The sequence below is a fragment of the Phocoena sinus genome, chromosome 3 (genome assembly GCF_008692025.1).
Source record: "Phocoena sinus isolate mPhoSin1 chromosome 3, mPhoSin1.pri, whole genome shotgun sequence".
NCBI classification, from domain to species: Eukaryota; Metazoa; Chordata; class Mammalia; order Artiodactyla; family Phocoenidae; genus Phocoena; species Phocoena sinus.
In genome coordinates, this window is record NC_045765.1 from 6,534,277 (window position 1) to 6,559,643 (window position 25,367).

The following is a 25,367-nucleotide window of genomic DNA, read 5'->3' on the forward strand; positions in this document are numbered from 1 at the left end:
GGGGCGACTTAGAACAGGACCTGGCACCCAGTAAGTACATAATAAACAGGATGATGGTGACGACAGTGGTGATGTTGGTGATGCCTCTGATTGCCGACGTCATTTTCAGCCTGATGGGTGATCGGTCCAGGGATTCTCACCCTTAGCACTACTGACATTTTGGGCTGGAGAGTTCTTGCTGGTGGGGGATAGGGGGATATCCTATGCATTATAGGATGTTTGGCAGCATCTCTGGCCTCCACCCAGCAGGTACCAGTAACACCCTCCATTTCTGAGGACCAAAGTCATCTCCAGACCCTGGCCAGTGTCCCCTGGGTTGGGAGGCAGAATCGGTTGGGTGAGAACCACTGATCTGAGCCTAGGTTGTTTTCTGTCTATACCAGATCCCCTAGGATGAGCCGTGTCCCTCCCAGCCCCGGGTTGTTAATTCTTTTCAGTATCCTGACTTTAGACACATGAAAGCCTTTTTCTTTTTTATGCTGAGACAGCCTCTCTCTAAGAGACAGTGGAAGCTGACATACTGGCTGTTACTTAAATGAAGGAAGATCCTTGGTAACTGGAAAACCCCCATCATCAGACAAGCATCAGTGAACACTTAAAATCCTGCCCCACTGGCTTTCCCAGTGACAGCCATTAGCAGACAGGGACCCGGAGTCTCAGAAAGGCTAGTACATAGTGCGTGACAGTGTGAGTGTCTGAGTGGCTGCGCTGGCCTTCCTGCTCGAGCTGGACAGACACCCCCAGAACCATGTGTTTGACCATCCCCTGGCCTGTGTGTCCACCATCCAGCCAGGCTGGACACCTACAGCCTCTGTCTCGCGGTGAAACTCCCTGGCTTGGCCATCGGTGGGAGTCTGGCCTCTTCCAGGCCTGAGTTAGAGGCCACACATTTTCATCCACTGATTGGTACATAACCTTGTGTGGTGTGTGTTGCTGTTGAAAGATCCCTTACTTAATATACACTGTTGATTCATTTCCACTGAATTCATGGCCAGCAGCTTTATAACTCCTGTCCGAATCGACCCCATCTGGGACTGTGCACCCCGGGCGCCCTGCGTGGCCACGAGAGTCCCACCAGCATTGATTCCGCGGTTACCCATACACGTCAGTGAGGCAGCAAATTTGCGGTTGTGGGATCTGCGAATCCTGAGGACAGACTGTGTACTGTTTCAGGTGGTAACGAGTGCTGAGAAGAGACTCCTGGATTGGGGGGATGAAGAGGGAAGATAGGGGTATGTTAGTTTCCTAGGGCTGCCCTAACTAAACAGAAGTTTATTCTCTCACAGCTCGGGAGGCTGGACGTCCAAAGTCAAGGTGTCAGCAGGGCTGTGCTCTTCCTGAAGCGTCCAGGGAAAAATCCTTCCTTGCCCCTCCCTAGCTTCTGCTGGTTGCCTGTGACCCTGCGAGTTCCTTGGTTTGCAGATGCATCTGCCTCCCTTGTCACATGGCTTTCTTCCCTGTGTACATGTACCCAATTCCACACCCCCCCCCGCCACCTTTTATGATGTATTTAGGGCCCAGTATGGCCTCATGTTAACTTGATGACATCAAGACCCTGTTTCCAAAGAAGATCACATTCACAGGTTCTGGGTGGATGTGAATTTGGTGGGGGGAACCCTATCCAACCTAGTCCATGGGGCTGTTTTAGCGTGGAGACATCGTGGGTGACCTCCTGGAGGAGGTGACATTTGAACGCGACCCGATGGAAGTGCAGGAGATCTGGGGGGAAGAGGCAGAGGGAAGAGCCGGTACAAAGGCCCCGAGGTTGGGCTGTGCTTGACTTGTTCTGGTATCATTCAGAGGCCCACGTGGCTGGAGCAGAGTGAGCGAGGGGGACAGAGGAACGGGGGTGAGGGCAGGGAGGGGATGGGGGCAGGTCGTGCAGGGCCTTGTGGGCCTTGGGGAGGACTTGGGCTTTTACCCCAAGGGAGATGGGAGCCCTGGAGGGCTGTGGGCAGAGGAGGGGCAGGAGACTCCAGAAAAGGACAAAATAGCACAAGAGCAGGCCAGGTCTTGGGTTCCATATCTTACAGAATCCCCGGCATCATCCAGTGATGGACTCATTTGCTGGCCCCATTTTCCAGATGAGATCTGGTGAGTTTGATTCACTGCCCCAGGATCACGCAGCTGCTAACTGTTCCCTGATCGACCATGTTTGATCTATGGTTCGAATTCTCACCCGTCTGTCCTCCTGGTGTCAGGAATAATAGATGAAGGTGTTCATTAAAGTCTAACTCCTGTCACGAAATTGGGTCATTTGTAGACACGTGGATGGACCTAGAGACTGTCATACAGAGCGAAGGAAGTCGGAAAGAGAAAAACAAATACTGTATATTAACGCATATATGTGGAATCTAGAAAAACGGTACACATGAACCGGTTTACAAGGCAGAAATAGAGACACAGATGTAGAGAACAAACGTATGGACACCAATGGGGGAAGGGGGGTGGTGGATGAATTGGGAGATGGGGACTGACACGTATACACTAATATGTATCAAATAGATAACCAATGAGAACCTGCTGTACAGCACAGGGAACTCCACTTCACTACACAGTAGAAACTAACACAACACTGAAGAAAAACTATACCCCAATTAAAAAAAAAGTCACTGCTAATCTGATAAACAAACAACAAACAAACAAAGTCTAACTCCCGTCATCGGTCTTTAGAATGTGGCCGCGTGGCATTCAGTTGGCTGACAATACCTGTGATGCCTCTGTTAGAGCCCTGTGGGTGGGTACAGTGGCCCGCGCCATGGCCACATGGTGGTAGCAAGAGCGGGAGACATGGCTCTGGGGGAATCTGAGGTCTTGGGTGCAGGAATGGGGGTTTGATCAGAGAGCCAGGAGCTTGAGCAAGGAGCAAGATGGTGGCAGTGAGGGCTGAGCCCCCTTCCCGTGCTTTGGGGATGTTTCTGGTCTCTAATCGAGGGTGGCATGCAGGGCTTTTGTCCTCCACATCCCTTCCGTCCAGGTTCAGTCGAAATGACTTACTCCCTCTGTAGGGCCCCCCTTACCCCTCTGGGCTGTCACAGTGGGCATTTAATTGGGGCCTTGGATGCCCAGAGCATGTTCCGTGGAACCAGAGCCAAGTGTGGGGATTAAGTAGAGCTAAATGGGGCCGTTCCGTGCGGGTCTTCTCAGAGCCTTTCATGTGCTCAGAGCTTTCCAGAACTTATGTGCCCCCCTTGACATGTTTTCCCCTCCGAAGCATTTTTTAGGGGTCTAGGGGGGTCCTGGAATACATAAAGGAAACAGTGCCTTAAACCAAAGGGGAAACTTGAATGGTGGAATTTCAGGCAGAGACTTCTGGCCGAGCATCAAAGATTTCCTGCTTTTCCCCTTCCTCTTCTTCCCAGAACCTGGGCACTGAGAACAAGGCTGGCGTCCCATGGCCCCCTCTGGGGTGGCCCAGTGGGGTTGCAAACTCTGGGCAACCCAGCCAAATTAGGAGCTCAGGATGAGGCTGGATGGGGTCAGTCCAGGCGGGACTGAGGGGCTGGGCTTGTGGGGCTGACCGGGCTCCTGGGGGCGTGGAGACGCAGGATTCCTGAACCCGGATAATGTCTCTTGATGTCTGAGGGTTCTCGAGGTGGGCGTGTCTTCTGGGAAGGCCAGAGAATCCCCTGGGATGAAGCCCAGAGATTAGCTCAGGAGAGAAACATCTGATTCCCCGCGGACCCCTGAGTCCAGGGTCACAGTGGGAGGCCGCAGATTGGCCCCTCTCTTCCTAAAGTAAACACGCACTGCTGGCCAGGCCCCCTCGGTCCAGCTGCCAGGCCTCTGCCCAGCCTCCTTCGGCGGCCCCTCCAGCATGCCAGCCCCTGGCCTTTCACCCTCTACCTCCTTCTGCCCACCCGCTCTGGCCTCTCCCAGCATCTCTGGCTGTGGGGACCCCAGGGACTCGGTCACTCCAGGCCTTGCCCCTGTGTGTCCCTGATGGGCACGGTCTAGAATGGCACAGGGAAGTAGAGGCAGATGCAAAGCTGGCTGCCCCCGGGCTGTTATTATTACTGTTGTTGTTGTCACTGCCAATGAGACAGGGATGCCGGGACATAGTTGAGAACGCAGAGAGAATGCATCATCTCTGGGACATCTTGACCTTGGGGCCCTTGACAGGGGTCCGAGGGTCCGCCCCCTACCTCTGTCTCTGCCTCCCCTACCTCTGGCTTCTCAAGCTGTGCCTGCAGCTGCTGTGGGGAGGAGCTTCTCTAGCTCTACTAAGGATGGTTTCCTGCCTCAGCTTCCTGAACCGAGACTAGCTTAGCTATTCCCACCTGGTCTCGGGTCCCAGGACAAGCCCCCTACCTTGCTACCTTGCGCTGACTCTCCACGGGGGAGCGTGTCTGCGAGTCTGCAAGGCAGGGCTGGTGGATTAGGGGAGACAGAGAGGGGTGGAGACAGTGCCCCCAGTGGAGGGCATCCCATGTATAAAAGTGTGTGAGGGTGGGTTAGAGGGAAGGCCAGGGACCCAGGCCGGCTGGAGCAGAGGGCTGAGATGTTTAGGTTCAATGAAGTAGTAAGAGGGAGCTATGCAGGCTCTTTAAAAATGTTTAAACTTATGGTAAAATAACATAACATAAAATTTACCACTATTTTTAAGTGTGCGATTCAGTGGTGTTAACGTACATTCTCAGTGTTGAGCAACCATCACCTCCATCCATCTCTGGAACTTTCTCATCTTCCCAAACTGAAACTCTGTCCCCATGAAACACTCACTCCCCCTCCCCTCCCCCAGCCCCTGGCGCCCACCATCCCACTTTCTATCTTTGTGAATTGGACTCCTCTAGGGATCTCATGTAAGTGGGGCCATACGATATTTGTCCTTTCATGTCTGGGTTCTTCCACTTTACATGTTTTTCAAGGTTCATCCATGATGGAGTATGTGTCAGAATTTCATTCTCTTTGGAGGCTGAATAATATTCCATTATATGGATGGACCGCATTTTATTTATTGGGTCATCTGTTGATGGACACTTGGGTTGTTTCCAGCTTGTGGCCAGTGTGAATAAAGCTGCTATGAACACTCATGTACAGATACTTGTTTGAGTTCCTGCCTTACATTCCTTTGGGTATATACCTGGGAGTAGAATTGCTGGGTCCTATGGTAACTCTCAGTTTAATTTTTTGAAGAAACACCAAACTGTTTTCCACTTTACATTCCCACCAGTAACACAAGAGGGTTTCAATTTCTCCACATTCTCACCAATACTTGTTATTTTCTGTTTTGTTTTGTTTTTGTTTTTAATTGCCATCCTAGGGCTCCCCTGGTGGCGCAGTGGTTAAGAATCCGCCTGCCAATGCAGGGGATGCGGGTTTATGCCCTGGTCAGGGGAGATCCCACATGCCACGGAGCAACTAAGTCCGTGCGCCACAACTACTGAGCCTGCGCTCTAGAGCCCACGAGCCACAACTACTGAGCCCGCGAGCCGCAACTACTGAAGCCTGCACGCCTAGAGCCCATGCTCCGCAGCAAGAGAAGCCACCGCAACAAGAAGCCTGCGCACCACAACGAAGAGTAGCCCCTGCTCGCTGCAACTAGAGAAAGCCCGCACAGCAACGAAGACCCAATGCAGCCAAAAATAAAAATAAATAAAATAAATAAATTTATTAAAAAAAATAAATTGCCGTCCTAGTAGATGTGAAGTAGTATCCCACTGTGGTTTTGATTTGCACTTCCCTAACGACTAATGCTATTACACATCTTTTCATGCGCTTATTGGCCATTTGTATACCTTCTTTGGAGAAATGTTTGTTCAAGTTCTTTGACCAGTTTTGAACTTTTATTGTTCTTGCCAAGTTGTAAGAGTTCATTATATATTCTGGATATTAATCCCTTATCAGGTATATGATTTGCAAATATTTTCTCACATTCTGTAGGTTGTCTTTTTGCTTTATTAATAGTGTTTTTAAAAATTTATTTATTTTATTTTTGGCTGCGTTGGGTCTTCGTTGCTGTGCGCGGGCTTTCTCTAGTTGTGGCACGCGGGGGCTACTCTTCGTTGAGGTGCGAGGGCTTCTCGTTGCGGTGGCTTCTCTTGTTGCGGAGCACAGGCTTCAGTAGTTGTGGCTCGCGGGCTCTAGAGCGCAGGCTCAGTAGTTGTGGCACACGGGCTTAGTTGCTCCGCGGCATGTTGGATCTTCCCGGACCAGGGCTCGAACCCGTATCCCCTGCATTGGCAGGCGGATTCTTAACCACTGCGCCACCAGGGAAGCCCTAATAGTGTTTTTTGATGCAAAAAAGTTCTCAATTTTGATGAAGTTCAGTGAATCTATTTTGCCTTTTGTTGCCTGCGTTTTTAATGTCATATACATGAAATTGTTGCCAAATTCAACATCATGAAGATTTCTCAAACTTTTATGAAGATTTTCCCTAATGTTTTCTTCTAAAAGTTTTATAGTTTTAACTCTTTTTTTTTTTTTTTTTTTTTTTTTTGTGGTACGCGGGCCTCTCACTGTTGTGGCCTCTCCCGTTGCGGAGCACAGGCTCCGGACGTGCAGGCTCAGCGGCCATGGCTCACGGGCCCAGCCGCTCTGCGGCATGTGGGATCTTCCCGGACCGGGGCACGAACCCGTGTCCCCTGCATCGGCAGGCGGACTCTCAACCACTGCGCCACCAGGGAAGCCCCTAACTCTTAAATTTAGGTCTTTAAATCCCACGGAACGTTCTTGAACAGGGCAAGTTCAGGGAAGTCCTGCCAAACAGTATCTTGAGACTTCAGAGCACAGGTCACGTGGGAACCAGACTGGGGGTTCGGCCAACTACAAGGCACAGTGTGAGTCAGATATGGATCCCAGGTCGTATTCATAGAAATATGTCATGGAAAACTTAGGAGGTGATGTTACTGCAGATCAAAGTTAAGAGATGCCTGGGTGGGTGGCGGGAACTGGGTGTGGTTGACATGTTGGCAGCCTGTGAAACCACAAGCAGGATGGCCCAGCTGGGGGGGGGTGAGGAGTTAAGGGCGGAGACAGAGCAGGAGCCATCAGAGCTGGAGATGGGGGAGGCAGGCTGGAGAGGTTGCGTAAGAGAGAGCTGTGATTCTCAAGCAGGAGAGAGTGCTCCCCAGCATCCAAGGGACTCAGCAACAAGAAGCGCAAGGAGAATGAACAGGGCGTCGTTGGGGAGCTAGCCATTTGCCTGATACTCAACCAGCCAAAGGAGCAGGGTCCCATCAGGGAGAGAGTTCGAGGCTGGATGAGAGGATGGGAAGGAGGAAGTGGATCTGCAGAGTATAGACAGCCTTTCCTTTCCTATTCAGCTATTATTTTTACCGCATAGTGTGTCTTTTCTACTGGCTCCTTCCCCGCTCTCATGAAAAAAATAAGGTATAATTTACATACGGTAAAATCCAATTTTAGCATACAATTCAGATTCTTGGCAAATGCATACAGCTATGCACCCGCCACGCCGATCAAGATACGGAATATGCCCCCATCCCCAGCCTCTGGCAAGCACTGATCTGTTCTCCGTTACTACAGTTTGCCTTTTCCAGAATATTGTACACGTGGAATCATATAATATGTAGCCTTTTGTGACTGGCTTCTTTCACTAAGCGTAATGTTTTCGATGTTCATGTGTAGTATGTATCGGTATTTTAATTATTTGTACGGTTGAATAATATTCCATTGTATGTATATATATATATATGTATGTATTTTTTAAAAAATCTATTCATCCACTGATGGGGATTGCGATGTTTCTGCCTTCGGCTATTGTGAATAATGCTGCAATGAACATTCCTGGGCAAATTTTTGCTTTAATACCTGTGTTCAATTCTTTTTGGTATAATTTCCGGGTCATATGGAAACTCTATGTTTAATATTTTGAGGAACCGCCAAACTGTTTTCCAAGTGGCTGAACCATCTTACATTCCCCATGGCATTGTATGAGGGTTACGATGTCTCCACAGTCTTGCCAACGCTTGTATTTATTTGACTTTTTGATTCTAGCCATCCTGCTGGGTGTGAAGTGATATATCACTGTGGTTTTGATTTGCAATTCCTTAATGACTAACGACATTGAGCATCTCTTCATGTTGGCTGTTTGTTTATTTTCTTTGGAGAAATGTCTGTTCAGGTCATTCGCCCATTTTCAAGCTGAGGGACGTGCTTAAAACAAATATGCTGGCTCTTCCTTTGGCCACTCCGAACCAGCCCTCACCAAATTCCCACTCCTGTGTCTTCCCCATGGCCCCATCTCCATCCCTGACTCTCCTCCAGCACCCAGGGGACCAACAGCCCATCTCGACCTATGAAAGCTTCCTCATATTCCCCTTACACTTGCAGGACTAAGAAAGACCCTCAGGGACCCTTCCTCAGCACAGGTCTGCGCCAGGGGTGCCTTGCTGGGCCCACTTTAATAGAAAAATGACCTGTAGCTTCTGTGGGAAGACAAATTTTCTCAACATTATAAACATTTTCATACATACAGGAAAACAGAAAGAATTGTACACTGGCCTGCCCACCCTTAGATTTGACAATTAACATCATGCTATATTTGCTTTATCAGATATGCCTGCCTCCCTCCCCCTCTCTCTCCATCCATCAATCCACATTATTTTTAGGATGCGGCCATCAGCACCCATTACCCCGAAACACTTCAGCATGGACATCACTACCTAAGAGTTCAATATCTTATGTTTCTTTGCTATTGGGGAAGTGGGTAAAACAGGCAAGAAACAGACAAGTCTTCTGTGTACATCCCCTGACTTTGGAGCCGTGCAGACACCCGTGTAATCCAACCTTGATCAAGATATAGAACATTAACGTCATCCCCAGAAAGTGGAAGGTAGGCAGTTTTAAGTTATCTGCCTTGCTAGATATTAAAATACCTTTCATCACCAGCCCCCCAAACAGGGTCATACAAACTTCCTATTTCCCTCCTACAGATAGATGTTTCGATCCCAACCCTGAATCATATATCTCATTCCAATCCCCTGTTGATAGACATTCAGGTTAGCTCATGCTTTCTAGAAACTTGTCCATGATGGGGGGATGGGGCGGGAAGAGGCACGGCAAGAAAGGGATTCTCAGGACGATGGAGAATCTCTGAGGCTAAGGGGGAAGAGTCAGTGGAGAGGAAGAAGGGAAGGCTGAGGAGCAAGGTCCTTGATGGCAAAACTTGTTCCAGCCTCAGGGCCTTTGCACCTGCAGGATCCCTTGCCTGGTGTGCTCTCCCCTGGCTTTTTGAACTGTGAACTCCACCGTCCTTCAGATCTGAGCTCAAATGCCACCTCCTCAGAGAAGATGACATCCCAGCTCCAATCACTTGTCTTTTCTCGCGCTGTTCCCTGTTTATTTCTTTGGTGGCCCTTACCTCAATCTGTCATTATGATTTTTGTCTCTTCCTTGCCCATCGAGCTCCCCTCTCTCCCCTAGAGTATTAGCTTCAATAGGGCAGAGACTATGGTTGCTTCTTCGTCCCCGTATCCCCAACACTGGGTCTAAACACAATAAGAATTCAACACGTGTTCATTCAAGGAATGAATGGCTCCAGGGGTTGGGGCGTGGGGACCAGTGGAGGCATCTAGGTGCTCCGTACAAGGTCTCTAAAAAGTCAGAGGTAGGTTTAGGGGTCCCTGATCTGAGCCCAGCAGGCTGGCGCTCCTCTGGTTTAGACCAGGTTCTCTAGATGGATCTGCAAGCTCAGCTACTTCTGCCCAGATGGATGGTCAGGAAGGGCAGTCGAGGGCTTGACTTGCTTCAAAGCCCCCTCTGACCCCGCAGGATCCAGTGAGGCTCAGGGGTGCGTATTGTGCGTGGGGAGGCGGCGGCGACTCGGGGTCCACACCTCCCCTTCTTCCTGGGCAGCATCTTGCAGGCCGAGGCCCAAGGGAACCTGAGCTGGTGGGCAAGGCCCGCGCGCCCTTCCGGCTGCGCCAGGTCCTGCACTCGGGGTGGCTAGGTGCTCTCAGACTGCACCGGAACGCGGACGGATGCCTGCACTCTGCGCAGGCCGTGGGGCGCGATGCGTGCAGGGCAGGACGCGGGGCAGGTGCGGGCGTGGCCTGGGAGGGTCCGGGAGCGGCTGAAGGGACCATGATAGCTAGGTTGAGCCGGGCGTCTTCGCCAGCCAGTGCGTGGCCAAGAGCATCGCACCCTGAAGCTGTAGGTGACTGGGCGGGGCCAGAGGGCGGGGCCTAGGCTGGAGTGGGGAGGGGCCATTGGGGGTGAGGGGGCCACAGTTCGCCCTTCTTGGAGGCTGGAGGGGTGGGGGTGGGACTGGCTGGGGTGGGGACCTGGAAGGAGCCCTAGGAGGCGAAGTCTTCAAGGTGGAAGGTCTTCTTGCAAAGCCTCAGTGATGCCTTGGTGCCGACTGTGCACCTGTCCTGGAAGGCGACGTTGTACTTGAGGCCGGGAGGGGGCAGGGCTTGGGCTGAGGGAGGAGCCTGAGGGGACCCCGGGGTTCAAGGAGGATGGGAGGCAAAGAGGGGGCGGGCGATAGGGAAGGCTGTGCTCTTCTGCAGCCTGCCCTGTGCCACGGTGGGCGGCTACCTGCCTCAGACCTGGAAGCTGGAGAAGCACGGGGAGCCGGGCTCAGATGAGGGCCTGAGTTGATGGGAGAAGGGACATAAAGACAGTGGGGTCTCAGCAGCCTGCACTACGTGCCCTAGGGGCGCCAGGGTGAGGGTGCTATGGGGACACGGCTATTGAGAAGGCACAGAAGATGGGAAGGGGGGTTGTGTGGCCGCGCCCTTGGCCACACCAGCAACTCTCCTGGGTCTTCCCTCCCCAGGGCGAGGCGCTGGACCTGGCCACCATCAGCCCGGATCCCAGGTGGGTGGCCCGGAGCCGCTCACGCACGGTTGCCCTGGTAAACAGCAGCCTGATGCCCTAGGAGGCTGAGCTCAAGTTCTCCAGGGTGCAGACCGAGGGCTCTTCCCTGCCTGGGGTGTTGGGGCGAGGGGCTTGAGGAGGTGAGCGCTGGGGGCCAGGAGTCTGGGGGCTGAGGGTGGGCCTGAGTGAGGGGGTGTGCTTGTGGGAAAGCCAGCCGTGGATGCACCTGGCGGTAAGCAGCATGCATTTACGAATGTGTTAGCCATTGTGTGCGTTTGTGGCTGTGCACAGGAATGTGTTTAGGGGAAAGAAGCGCAGTGACTAGGAAGCCTGGGAATTCAACTGTCTGGGTTCGAGTCCAGCTTCTAAGGACTGTGGGCCTTGGGTACGTGGCCCAATTTCTCCCTGTCTCCATGTCCTCTTTCATCGGGGATTATTCACTCTGCAAATACTTGCCGAACACCCACCGTGCGCTGGGCACTGTTCTAGGCACTTCAGGCACAGCAGTGAACAAAACAGACACAGATCCCTGCTCTGGTGGGTCGTGCTGACAATAGAGATGAGGAAATAAAAGTATACAACATGCTAGATGAGGAAATAAAAGTATGCAATATGCTCGATGGTGTTAAGTGCTGTGTATGTGCATGTGGGGAGGGGGTTGACATTTGTGGGTAAAGAATGGAAGGAGGCGAGGCGAGAGCTGTGCAGTGCTTCAGTGGGGAGAGCCTCTTTGGCAAAGGGAGGAGCACGTGCAAAGGCCCTGGGGCAGGAATTTACTTGGGGAGTTCACGTGACCGGAACAGAATGAGCGAGGGGGAGAGAGAGAAGAGGTCAGGGCAGGGAGGGGATGGGCCAGGTCATGCAAGGCTCTATGGGCAAGGATGGGGGTGGCTTGCGCTTTCACCCTGGGAGGGTGTTGAAGCAATTCCCCTGCCTGCTATGGGAATGAGGATAGCATCGACCCCAAGGAGTTGTTATAAGAATTATATGAATTACTATGTGTAAAGTGATAGTACCCTGTCTGATGCATACTGCCCATGCATGAGATATTGGGCTATTATGATATGTGGCGGACATGTGTGTCTCGGGGTGTGTCCATGCTGTAGCTGAGCAGTGGCTCTTAGTGAGTTTGTTGTTGTGAAAGAATCTCTCTAAAGCTATTAAAAAAACCCTGCTGGGTGTTTGAAAGCCCTGCTGGGGTTACTGCTCCCTGGCTGGGACAGGCTCTTTTGTATAACAGCTGTTCTCCAGATGTCAGCTGGGGTTACTCAGGCCTCGGAGCTTTGGCGCCTGCCTCACTCCCACGACCTGCGGGAAGCCCAGCGCCCTCCCCGAGATGTCTGTAAATTCCCAGGGCCTGTGTTCTCATGCTTGCTTCTTGGCCTGAGTTCCTGCCCGCTGAACCCTCGCTCTTACCCACCTTCCCGGGGCCAACGCTTTGGGGAAACCAGTTCTGTCTCCTCGATTTCCCCCAGGCCACCCACGCACGAACTCTTGCATACTTACCTGATCGCCTGCGGGTGCCCCCCTCCCTCTGCCCCCCCAAGATGCGGTGCTCTCTCTAAGGTCCTGCCATCCCAAAGGCTTTCGCGTTGTTTGAGTTTCCGTAAGATGTTGCTTGACAAAAATTCCACCGCCCAAAGGAAAAGTTTGCATACTTGCACCACATAGCAAACTTTATGACCAGCTTAGAGTGAACTGGGCTGTCATGGGAAGGGGATCTCGCTCGGGACACCTGAGGCCAGTGGCTGTGAACAGCTGTAGGTGCTTCTGACGTCAGGCTGGCGTGCAGATTTGGAGGCAAGTAGGAGGACCTGTTGGCTGTGGGAACTCAAGACAGGGGCAGATAGGAGCTGGTACAGAACGGAGAGGAGGCTGTGGGGTGAGCAGTTGTGAGAGACAGCAGCTCATTCTGGGGAAACATCAAGCCACCAGAAACAGTTACAATGAGTCAGACTCCCGGAAAATTAGGCAAGGGCTGCTTCAGACAGAATTCGCTGTAGACTATTTTGGTAGTTCCTGTAATCATCACTAACTGCTTTCTCAGGGTGTGGATAGGTAGGGCTCAGAGGTTAAAGCTATAGCAACAGGACCTTGCCTGGGGCAGGGTGAAAGCACGCCCCCCACCCCCCCCACCCCCCCCCCCCCCCCCCCCCCCCCCCCCCCCCCCCCCGGCAGGTCGTGACTCAGTGGGACAAGCTCATAACTGGTCTAGTTCCAAGATAAGGGCACAGGGTGTGTTAGAAAGAGGCATTCCATTCAAGCTTGGAATTAAGACCAGGGTCATGCTTAACCCTGACCACGGTTCAGTACCGCTGCATTATGGGCCACATTGTCCCTGAGACTGTTCTCTGTAAGGCTTGCACGGTTTCTGCACAGTTGTGATTATAGCATTTGGTATCAACTTGAATAGGAACTTGATTCCTGGAATAGGTCTTCTGGAGGATATTATACAATGTTTCTTAACCTTTTCTGGATCATAGACTCATTTGGGAATTAACTGAATTTAAAGACCACCTCCAATCCATTGCCCTCAACTCCCACCCCCCCTCCAAATATATTTACGCCCAAGATTTTTTTGGACAGTTATATGGTATCATAGCTGTTCAGTCCAGGTTAGGAACCTTTGGTTTTAGTTCAGCTCTCTCATTTTACACGAGATGAAACTGAGGCATGAGTGTAGCGCCTTGCTCGGGGTTACACAGATAATCCGTGGTAGAGCAGGGTGTCAGTCCAATGTAGTAATTAATTGTAGAGTCAGCCTAGATGCAAACCCTGGCTTCATCCCTCACAAGCAAGAGATGTAAATCTCCTCATGCCTAGGTTTCTTCATCTGCAAAATCAAGATAATGATTGCAAGGTAAAAGTTTTTTTTTTTTTTAAGTGGAAACACAAATTGATTCCTTAGCCTGTACTTCTAGCTTAAGTGGAAGTTTGAGCCAGATGAAGAATTCCTGCCACCTAGTGGATGCCACCTAGTGGATGGCAGGATGAATAAATTAGAATTTCTGGCACTGAAACGTACACGTTGACCGCACCAATGTCTTTGTGTGGTTATTGTTAAGAGAGTTACCGGCTGCACGTTAGAGAGCTTGTGTGTCTCCTTTCAAAGAGACTGTGTTTCAACATTGTAGCAGTTAGCCTTTGCTGTGTAACAAACTACGCTAACATGTAATGGCTTAAAAGATGGTCATTTATTAACACTTGATTCTGTGGGTTGGAGATTTGGGCTGAGTTAAGCTGAGTGATACATCTGTTGGTCTTTCTTGGGGTCACTCATGGGACTACAATTAGCTGGTGGGTGGGCTGGGGCCAAATGCCAGATGATCATGGAGGGCTCCCTGCGTGTGTCTGGTAGTCACAGGCTGTTGGCTAGGGTGCCTTGGTTCTCCTCCATGTGGTCTCTCCAGCAGGTTAGCTTGAACTCATTTCCACTGTAGCTGCAGATTTACCAGAAAAAGCAGAGAGCCTGCTAGCATTTTTGCTCCCCATTGTGTCATGTTTGCTAAAGTTTCATGGGCCAAACAAATCACATGGTCAAATACAGATTCAGGAGGAAGAGAAACAGAATCCATAACTTCTTGATGGGGGAGCTACCAAATATTGTGGCAATTTTCCCCCTTCAATACCCCACACGCGTTTGCTGGTGAGTGACTGGGCATTGAGTTGTCAGTTTAAAACTTAAAGGGTTTGATGCTAAGAAATATTTTCACTTCTCAAAAGAAGCGAACTTATGGTTAGAGACCATAACCTCCAGGCTAGCCCATCAGTCTAGTTATGGAAATTGACCTCTTCCTTATGGGACATTTCTCTTCCTTACCTGTCTGTGCTCCCCCTGTCACTTCCCATCTATCCCATCACTTTCACCTGCCGTATGGGCTAAGTAGACTACTGTGGGCTAGCTTGGGAACTGTATAGCTTTTCCCTGCATTGTTTTCAGTAGAATATGCTGTTCAGGAATGGAGGGATGGTCATGGCCACCCTCTTGTCCCCTAACGTGGTGATCTAGGGACTGTTTCTCTCTTCCTTGGCTTAAGAAAGGGCCCACTGGCAAGGTGGGCTCACATCTGTCTTATCCACCACTTGCCTTAAAACAGTGCCCGGCACATGGCTGACACTTGATAAATGAATGTCTGCAGGCAGGACTCAAGCCTCCTCCGAGACTTTTCACTTCTGAGGGTGTCCACTCTCGCATCATCCCAGTGGCCATTTCCTGTTGCCCGCCATCCTCCAGCCCTTCTGTAACTCTGTGTGTGACCCCTTAGCAACTGTTGGTCAGCTGTCCACGATGTCCACAGGCTCCCACAGGACAAGCTGTCCACCCCCCTCCATTGGACATCTTCACTTAATGCTAGACTCCACACTTGCACCAATGGCTCAAAACCAAACTATTTAAAAATATATATGTTTATTCATCTGGCTGTGCCGGGTCTTAGTTACAGCATGCGGGATTTTTTTTTTTTTTTTTAGTTGTGGCATGCAGGATCTAGTTCCCTGATCGGGGATGGAATTTGGGCCCCCTGCATTGGGAGAGCGGAGTTTTAACCACTGGACCACCAGGGAAGTCCCCATACCAAACTCTTTTGTGAGCTATGTCAACTAGTTTCACTGTGGGCTGTAAGTATGCAAGTGTTTGACTAAGTTGGTTTGTATGTGTTTTCTCCGCACTAGGGTGCCACCTTTGAGGGGTTTCCTTCACAGCAGAAACACGGTCGATTTGTCTATTTATTTTGACTACTTTCCAGCAGAGGGCAGTCAAGGGTCTCATTCTGTCAAAGTCAGTCCATTGTGATGACTTTGAAGTCTACTGTGATGACAAGGTGACTTGTTCTAATTTGCATACAGGTACAATTTGCTAGCCACAGACCTGTACTTACCTGTGTGGTGTCCATGTGCATATAATGCCTGCCTAACCCAAAGTTGTGCACGTCCTAATCCCCAGAACCTTGAGTATGTTCCCTACATATTCGTGGCAAAAGAGATTCTGCAGATGTGATGAAGGTTACTGATTTTGAGAAGCGGAGGTGGTCCTGGATTATCCAGGTGGGCTCACGCTAATCACATGGACCCTTAAAGTCAGAGAACCCTTTCTAGCTGGGTCAGAAGTGAGATGGGAGAAGAGGAGGGGAGATATGAAGGGTGCGAGGGACTTGATCTGCTGCTTCAGGCTTTGAAGATGGGAGGGGGGCACGAGCCAAGGAATGCAGGTGCCTCTAGAAGCTGGGAGTGGCTCTCAGCTGACAGTCAGCAAGGCAATGGAGAACTCAGTCCTACAACCGCAAGGAAGTAAAATCTGCCAATAACCCAAATGAGCAAGGAAACAGATCCTCCCCAGGAACCTCCAGAAAGGAATACAGCCTGTGCACACCTTTTTATCCTGGTGAGCCCTGGGTGGGGTTTCTGACCCCTGGAACTGTAAGATAATAAATCCGTGTTGTTTAAGCTGCAAAGTTTGTCGTAATTTGTTATGGCGGTTAGAGGAAATGAATACAGTGTGGAAATGACTCTCTCCCTTTCCCCAACAGAATGGTTTCAAGCCCACCTGTTGAAGGCAGTGTGTCCCTCTGTGAGTGGCTGAGGGTCCAGCATGGACGGCCGGGCATCTGGCTGTGGATGGTGAGTGACCACCATGGACAACTGAGTGTTTGCCTGTGAACACTGTCATTCCCCTGTCCCCTGCTTCCTCCCGCCTGTTACCTGGGGTTGTGGAGGCTAGGTGGGATCTGCCGTGCCTCCCCCATCCCTGCTGCTTCTCCATGAAGCTTTGGTGTGTGGATCCCAAGTATGTTTGGGAAACTAAGGCCCAGAAGGGGGGGGGACACGACGGGAGGGGGTACGGGTGGCTGCAGTGGTGACACCCGTCCCTTGCTCCTCCACTCCTAGACTCAGGCCCCAGAAAGAGCAGGGCATATATAAGTGGTCCCTGATCTGTGGGAAAACCTCATCAGCCAGGTGGGTTCATACTGCTTTTCTGAGGGGCTGAGCTTGATGCTCTCCCATCAGCCCTGTGCTTGGAGGGTCGGGCAGACGCTGTGCAGCAGGACTCAGCGTCCCGGGGAGGAAGGGTGACCCTACTCTGATTCCACTGCCCCCAGAATGGCAGAAGCTTGCCCAGTGTTGGAAGGGTGACCCTACTCTGATTCCACTGCCCCCAGAATGGCAGAAGCTTGCCCAGTGTTGGAAGGGTGACCCTACTCTGATTCCACTGCCCCCAGAATGGCAGAAGCTTGCCCAGTGTTGGAAGGGTGACCCTACTCTGATTCCACTGCCCCCAGAATGGCAGAAGCTTGCCCAGTGTTGGAAGGGTGACCCTACTCTGATTCCACTGCCCCCAGAATGGCAGAAGCTTGCCCAGTGTTGGAAGGGTGACCCTACTCTGATTCCACTGCCCCCAGAATGGCAGAAGCTTGCCCAGTGTTGGAAGGGTGACCCTACTCTGATTCCACTGCCCCCAGAATGGCAGAAGCTTGCCCAGTGTTGGAAGGGTGACCCTACTCTGATTCCACTGCCCCCAGAATGGCAGAAGCTTGCCCAGTGTTGGAAGGGTGACCCTACTCTGATTCCACTGCCCCCAGAATGGCAGAAGCTTGCCCAGTGTTGGAAGGGTGACCCTACTCTGATTCCACTGCCCCCAGAATGGCAGAAGCTTGCCCAGTGTTGGAAGGGTGACCCTACTCTGATTCCACTGCCCCCAGAATGGCAGAAGCTTGCCCAGTGTTGGAAGGGTGACCCTACTCTGATTCCACTGCCCCCAGAATGGCAGAAGCTTGCCCAGTGTTGGAAGGGTGACCCTACTCTGATTCCACTGCCCCCAGAATGGCAGAAGCTTGCCCAGTGTTGGAAGGGTGACCCTACTCTGATTCCACTGCCCCCAGAATGGCAGAAGCTTGCCCAGTGTTGGAAGGGTGACCCTACTCTGATTCCACTGCCCCCAGAATGGCAGAAGCTTGCCCAGTGTTGGAAGGGTGACCCTACTCTGATTCCACTGCCCCCAGAATGGCAGAAGCTTGCCCAGTGTTGGAGGGGTGACCCTACTCTGATTCCACTGCCCCCAGAATGGCAGAAGCTTGCCCAGTGTTGGAGGGGTGACCCTACTCTGATTCCACTGCCCCCAGAATGGCAGAAGCTTGCCCAGTGTTGGAAGGGTGACCCTACTCTGATTCCACTGCCCCCAGAATGGCAGAAGCTTGCCCAGTGTTGGAAGGGTGACCCTACTCTGATTCCACTGCCCCCAGAATGGCAGAAGCTTGCCCAGTGTTGGAAGGGTGACCCTACTCTGATTCCACTGCCCCCAGAATGGCAGAAGCTTGCCCAGTGTTGGAAGGGTGACCCTACTCTGATTCCACTGCCCCCAGAATGGCAGAAGCTTGCCCAGTGTTGGAAGGGTGACCCTACTCTGATTCCACTGCCCCCAGAATGGCAGAAGCTTGCCCAGTGTTGGAAGGGTGACCCTACTCTGATTCCACTGCCCCCAGAATGGCAGAAGCTTGCCCAGTGTTGGAGGGGTGACCCTACTCTGATTCCACTGCCCCCAGAATGGCAGAAGCTTGCCCAGTGTTGGAGGGGTGACCCTACTCTGATTCCACTGCCCCCAGAATGGCAGAAGCTTGCCCAGTGTTGGAAGGGTGACCCTACTCTGATTCCACTGCCCCCAGAATGGCAGAAGCTTGCCCAGTGTTGGAAGGGTGACCCTACTCTGATTCCACTGCCCCCAGAATGGCAGAAGCTTGCCCAGTGTTGGAAGGGTGACCCTACTCTGATTCCACTGCCCCCAGAATGGCAGAAGCTTGCCCAGTGTTGGAAGGGTGACCCTACTCTGATTCCACTGCCCCCAGAATGGCAGAAGCTTGCCCAGTGTTGGAAGGGTGACCCTACTCTGATTCCACTGCCCCCAGAATGGCAGAAGCTTGCCCAGTGTTGGAAGGGTGACCCTACTCTGATTCCACTGCCCCCAGAATGGTAGAAGCTTGCCCAGTGTTGGTGCCTTGGCAACTTGAGGTGAGTTGGGGGGGGCGTAGAGGGCAGGCGGTAGGAGAACTTGTCCCTCACAACTCTCCCTGTCCCTCTTGCTTGCCCTGGGTCTGCTCCTCTCACACCCCCAGCCCATCTGTCCGCATGGGTCAGGTGGACACCTCAGAGGTGGGGGAGCTTGTGGATGGAGCCACATGGGTGGGGGAAGAATCCTGACCCCAGGGGGGACTGGGATGGAGGGGAGGAGTCTTCTGTGGAGCTGAAGAAGGTCCCTTCCCAGTACCGTTCCTGTGGAATCCTCAAAAGAATGTGGGTCTCCTTCTCTATATATGTATAACGGAATCACTTCGCTGTACACCTGAAACTAACACAACATTGTATATCAGCTATATTTCAATAAAAATTTTTTTAAAAAGAACGTGGGTCTCATGGGAACAGCAGGGGACCCCAAGCTGGGACCCTGCTGACCTCATCACCTTTAGCCTCAGAGATGGATGGATGCCCTCAGCTCAGATAGAGACCCCATTCCTGAGCCAGGTGAACTGGTGGGGAGGGGTGGAGCTTGTCCCAGGCTGGGAGCAGGGTCTCTGGGCATCAGGCCTGAAGGGAGGAGATTGGGGCCAGGCCAGGCCCAGAGTGGTTGACATGTTTTGCCTCTGTGTGTGTGCCATGCCTGCAGATGGACACACAGGTGGGTGGACACACAGGTGCACGCCTGCCTGTGTACACACACATCTGGGTAAATGGCACCTGGCCAAGGACCCCTGGCCATCCATGGTGGACCCTCAGCCATGCGCTTATTGAGCATCTACTGTGTGCCAGTCACTTTCCAAGCGCACCATGTGGGTAAGCTCATTGATGGTGATGATTATCTCCACTTTCCAGATGGAAAAGGTGAGGCCCCAGGAGGACAAGAAACTTGCTTTAGATCGCAGCTGCTGGGCAGAGGTGGAGTTGGGATTTGCTCCCAGGCACCTGGGTCTGCTCTAGACATTGGGGACACAGAGGGGACCCATCTTTGCCCTCCAGGGGATGTCATTGTAATGTCATTGTAATGGCAATGACAGACACTACACAAGTCAATCAGTCAGTAACAAGATGGGAGGTAGTGATAAGTGCCCTGAAAGCAAGAAACAGAGAGTGAATTGAGGAGGGGGTGTGGTCATTCAGCCTTGGGGTCAGAGGAGGCCTTTCTGAGGAGGTGACTTTGAGGAGAGACCTGAGGAGGTGATGGAGGGAAGTGTGTGACATCTGGGGGAAGAGTGTTCTAGGCAGAGGGAACAGCCTGTGCAAAGGCCCTGGGGCAGGACTGTGCCTGGTGTGTTGGAGGAACAGTGAGGAGGCCCGTGTAGCTGGATCATAGAGAGTGAGGTGGAGAGAGGGAGGAGGGGAGGGCAGGGAGGGGATGGGGCAGGTGGTACAGGGCCTCCTGGGCCTTGGGGAAGACTTGGGCTTTTAATCTTGAGGGAGGTGGGAGGTAGGGGAGAGGGCGGGGCCTGACTCAGGTGCTCACAGGCACCCTCTGGTGGCTGCTGCAGGGAGGACAGACTGTGGGGGCGAGGGCCGGAGCCGAGGGTTGGACCTGACTCAGGTGCTCACAGGTGCCCTCTGGTGGTTCTTTTGGGGAGGACAGACTGGGGAACGAGGGAGGACTAAGGTGGAGGTGACTGTGCCCGTCTAGGTGAGCGATGATGGGACTGGACCAGGTGGAGGCAGCACGGGTGGGAACAAGTGGGTTGATTCTGGCTAGATTTTGAAGCAGAGCTGCCAGGACTGGGTGTGGGGTGTAGAAAGAGGAGCTGAGGGCCACTCCAGAGCTTCTGGTGAGTAAATGTAAGAACAGATTTGTCTTGGACTGAGCTGGCTAAGACAACCGGGGTCATATTACCTTTGAGATGTTCATGAAACCCGCACAGAGGCCAGCGAGGATGCAACCAGAGGTATCGACGTGGGAATTGTGGCACAAGGGTGATTTTTTTTTTTTTTAAGTTTCAGCTTGGCTTGAATAATTCCTTGGCCAAATTTCTCTCATTCCTTTAAATGTGCAAATGTTTCAAACCTGTGAAAAGTGTCTAGATAGCCAATGCATTTAGTTTTTTTTAAGCACTGAAGATAACTTCTGCCAATAATTGTTAACAGTGAAATAGTCATAACAGTTAAGTGTTTCTTGAGCAGTCCAATTTTAGTTGGTGACAAAACAACAGGGAAGGACTTCCCTGGTGGCGCAGTGGTTAAGAATCCACCTGCCAAGGCAGGGGACACCGGTTCGAGCCCTGGTCCGGGAAGATTCCACATGCCCTGGAGGAACTAACCCCGTGTGCCACAACCACTGAAGCCCACGCGCCTAGAGCCCGTGCTCCGCAACAAGGGAAGCCACAGCAATGAGAAGCCCGCGCACCACAATGAAGAGCAGCCCCCGCTCGCCGCAACTAGAAAACGCCCGTGTGCAGCAACGAAGACCCAACGCAGCCAAAAATAAATAAATAAATAAAAATTATTTTTAAAAAAGGGAAGAGAGTGTATACCAAATATTTAGTGATAGCGGGAAAGATCCTCACCCCAGACACGAAATAGTTTAAATATCAGAATGTGGTCCCTCTCTTATTGTCATTGGTATTGAAAGAAGTTCCTGAAATTGCATATTTATTTTGTAAAGTCTAGGGCTAAAACACAATGAATTTTTAAGTTGCATCCATAGCAATTGATCCTAAGATAGCATCTTGTCAATCAGAGCAAGGGCTAACACAGTGTATATGCTATTCAGAAATCTTATCTTTTTCTCCAAAAGAGACGTGGCATTGTGTTGTGTTTCCAAGTATTTTAGTTGGGTTTCTTCACACTAAGCAAGTAGGTGATTCTGGGAGTAAGATATTATTTTTATTTAAATGTTTTGTTTGTTTGTTTTTGGATGGATGTTTGGATGGATGTTTGGATGTTTTTGGATGGATGTTTGTTATTTAACCAGTCAGCTGTTGTTACACATTTACATTTGCTTTTCCCTGAGGTTAATCCTTCCCCTGCCCCCCATAGCTTTATTGAGATATAATTGATATGTAACATTGGGTAGGTTTAAGGTGTACAACGTGTTGATTTGATACACTTACGTATTGCAAAATGATGACCACCATGGTGTTAGCTAACCCCGCCGTCCTGTCACACAGTTACCATTTCTTTTTTGTGGTGAGAACATTGAAGATTTACTCTCTGAGCAAATTCCAAGTATATAATACCGTATTGTTAACTATAGTCCCCATGCTGTCCAATAGACCTCCAGAATGTGTTCATCTTCTAACTGGAAGTTTGTACCCTCTGACCAACGACACACAAATGATATTTAAAACCATGGGGTGGGTGAAATCAACTGTAATTTTCCCGTTTTGTTTTTCTCCTTAGCACTCATCACCGGCTCATGTAAGACATATAATTTCCATATTTATCTTGTTTATTTCCCATCCCATCTTCGAGGGCAGAGATTTTTGCCTTTTTTTTTGTTTGTTTGTTTGTGTTCCCAGCTTTCAAGACAGTGCCTGCACCCATTCTGTCCTCCCTGGCTGGGGGGTGATAGAGGAAGACCCGGGGAAGATAGATCTTCTCAGACTTTCACAGGCTGTGTAGACCTGGTCCCATGCTGGTATCTTGGGGTCCCTACGGAGCTGGAGCGGGGGTGTTGCTTATGTTGAGGAAGCCCCTTCCTCTGGCCACTGAAGGAAGAAGACTCCAGGAGTTCCCAGGTAGCAAGTCCTAAATAGCCAAAGTAAACTCAGCCTCTCTTTTTTCTGCACTGTTTCATCTGTCCCTGGGGCAGGGGGCTGAGGGTGGGAGCTGGGAAAGGGTGTGTGGGTCACTCGGGGGCGGGGGGTGTCGATGGAAGAAATGTCCAAAAATGATCCCTGGGAGGGTGAGGCTGGTTTCCCCACGTCTTTGCTCTGCAATCAACTTGATGTAGCACTTGGGGGCTAGGGGCAGTGTGGGGAAGCTGAGGCAAGGTGGTGATTCTCTGCATCCAGCACAGAACCCAACAGTCCAGGCGAAGTGGAGTTAGGACCCTGCATTTCTTTTCTGACCATGCTCCCCCATCATCATCTGTGACTGGCTCTAGCCCCAGCTCCCAACCACTACCTCATCTTTTTGGGTACAGCGATTGTCTCAGGAGTGGGCATGTAGCCCACTTAGAGCCAATGAGAGGCAGGGAGACTTGGTGGGGATTCTGGGGAGGCATATCTTCCTTCCATTGGGGCAACCAGAAGAGACCCCCAATCTGGCCCTAGGTGGTGTGGTTTGAGGATGGGAGAAACTGCAGTAGCAGTTTTGTGGACCACCGGGTTGGGACTGGGGCTTTAGCTGCTATGTGGAGCCATCATATAAAGCCTAGGCAGCCTGTGATGGTAGAAGGAAGACTTGGTGATATCATGTGAGCACCTGGATCAAACCTCACCTGAAGCTGTCAGGCTCTCAGTTATGTGAGCCCATATTTATTGTGACAAGGAATATAATGATATGTGACCTTATGTAGCCCTTACTACCTGCCAGACCCTTATTCTAACCACTTGTTATGTATTAACCTATTTAATTCTCCTTCTGTGGTAGGTATTATTATTATCCCCTTTGCACAGTTGAGGAAACTGAGACACAGAGAGGCGAAGCAATTTGTCAATGGTCACACTGCTGGGGTGGGCAGACCCAGGATGCCTAGACCCCCTCATCCTGTGTAAGATCCTGCCTCCTGCTTCTGTTGTTTACACCCAAAAGAGCCCTAATTCCTCGTGGTGCCAGATGTTGCACAACAGAAGGGAGGAAATTAGAGTCACTCCTCCTTTGCCTAGAACGTTTAGTGGTTCCCTAAGGCCCTTCATGATGCAGCCCCTGCTGTCATCTCCCACCTTATCTCCCACTACAGCCCCCACCTCACTCAGCTCCAGTCCCACGGACCTCCTCTCTATTCCTCCAACTCATCAAACTTATTTCTGCCTCAGCGTCTTTGCCACTGTCATTCCCTTTTACTAAAATGCCCTTCCTCTACTCCTCCTGGTTAACCTTCCATGTTCCCAGGGAAGTGGTCCTTGACCACCCTCCTGTTGACCCCAGTCCACTCTGGTACGTCAAGAACACACATCCTGGGCTTCCCTGGTGGCGCAGTGGTTGAGAGTCCGCCTGCCGATGCAGGGGACGCGGGTTCGTGCCCCGGTCCGGGAGGATCCCACATGCCGCGGAGCGGCTGGGCCCATGAGTCATGGCCGCTGAGCCTGCACATCCGGAGCCTGTGCTCCGCAACGGGGAGGGGCCACAACAGTGAGAGGCCCGCATACCACAAAAAAAAAAAAAAAAAAGAACACACATCCTACAGGGAGTCGGCCTGGGTTCAAATCCAGTTCCATTACTTCCTTGCTGTGTGACCTTGGGCCATGACCTTGATCCCTGTGCCTTAGTCTCCTCATCTGTAAAATGGGGTAATAATAGTGCCTGCTTCACAGGTTTGGGGAAGGATTAAAAGAGGTTATGATGTGTAAAGCGATTAGAACAGTGCTGGACGCTTAGTAGTCACTCAGATAATAATAATAACTTTCTGTGACTGTTTGATTTTGTTATGCTTATTAAAACAGCAAAGTATTGCAAATCACGAGTTACAATATTTTTTTTGTTGGCAAGTGTAAGTGTTAGCTCGTCCATGAACTGTAGTGCTGAATTTGAATAATATCTTTTTAAAACTTTTTTCTACTTATTTAAATTTATTTTTTCAGCTTTATTGAGGTATAACTGACAAATAAAATTGTAAGATTTAAAGCGTATGAAACCTGGGAATTCCCTGGTGGTCCAGTGGTTAGGACTCCAAACTTCCTTCGCGGGGGGCACGGGTTCGATCCCTGGTGGGAGAACTAAGATCCTACAAGCCATGCGGCGCGGCAAACAAACAAAAAAAGTGTATAAAATCTTTTTATATTGTTCCTTTGTTTTTTTTTTGTTTTTTGTTTTTTTTTGCGGTACGCGGGCCTCTCACCGTTGTGGCCTCTCCCGTTGCGGAGCACAGGCTCCGGACGTGCAGGCTCAGCAGCCATGGCTCACGGGCCCAGCCGCTCCGCGGCATGTGGGATCTTCCTGGACCGGGGCATGAACCCGTGTCCCCTGCATCGACAGGCGGACTCTCAACCACTGCGCCACCAGGGAAACCCTGTTCGTTGTTTTAACACTAAAGAATGAATCAAGAAAATAAAATGGTACATCAATGGAACGATTTTGTGGCTTCCCAAATTGTAGTGTTTGCAGATATTCCAGTTTTATTAAAATTCATGTAGTTACCGGACAGTTATTTACATAAAATATTAATTAAATTTTCACTGCCTGCATTTCTTTTACGGCCATTATTATTATTTGGTTCATTACATGATTATTGCTTAAAGTGAATTTATTGTATAGGAAGGAGGAATTTAAAAATATTTTAAATTAAATAGATAAACAACAAGGACCTACTGTATAGCACAGGGAACTCTAGTCAATATTTTGTAATAACCTATATGGGAAAAGAATCTGAAAAAGAATATATATATGTATGTAAGTATAACTGGATTACTTTGCTGTACACCTGAAACAAACACAACTTTGTAAATCAACTATACTTC

General features: G+C 50.8%; 1 protein-coding gene across 3 annotated transcripts in view; it reads left to right on the plus strand.

Moving 5' to 3' along the window:
- The window catches only part of LOC116751260, a 45,365-nt gene extending 25,219 nt beyond the window's left edge, over window positions 1-20,146 (plus strand). For 2 of the 3 annotated variants that reach the window (XM_032626925.1, XM_032626924.1), the window contains exons 3-4: window positions 16,308-16,398; window positions 16,786-20,146. In XM_032626925.1, the coding sequence (XP_032482816.1) occupies window positions 16,370-16,398; window positions 16,786-18,745 (1,989 nt within the window). In that variant the 5' untranslated portion in view covers window positions 16,308-16,369 and the 3' untranslated portion in view covers window positions 18,746-20,146. The remainder of the gene's footprint in view (window positions 1-16,307; window positions 16,399-16,785) is intronic. The other variant, XM_032626926.1, reaches the window with a different exon arrangement.
- Window positions 20,147-25,367: the final 5,221 nt, after the last annotated feature.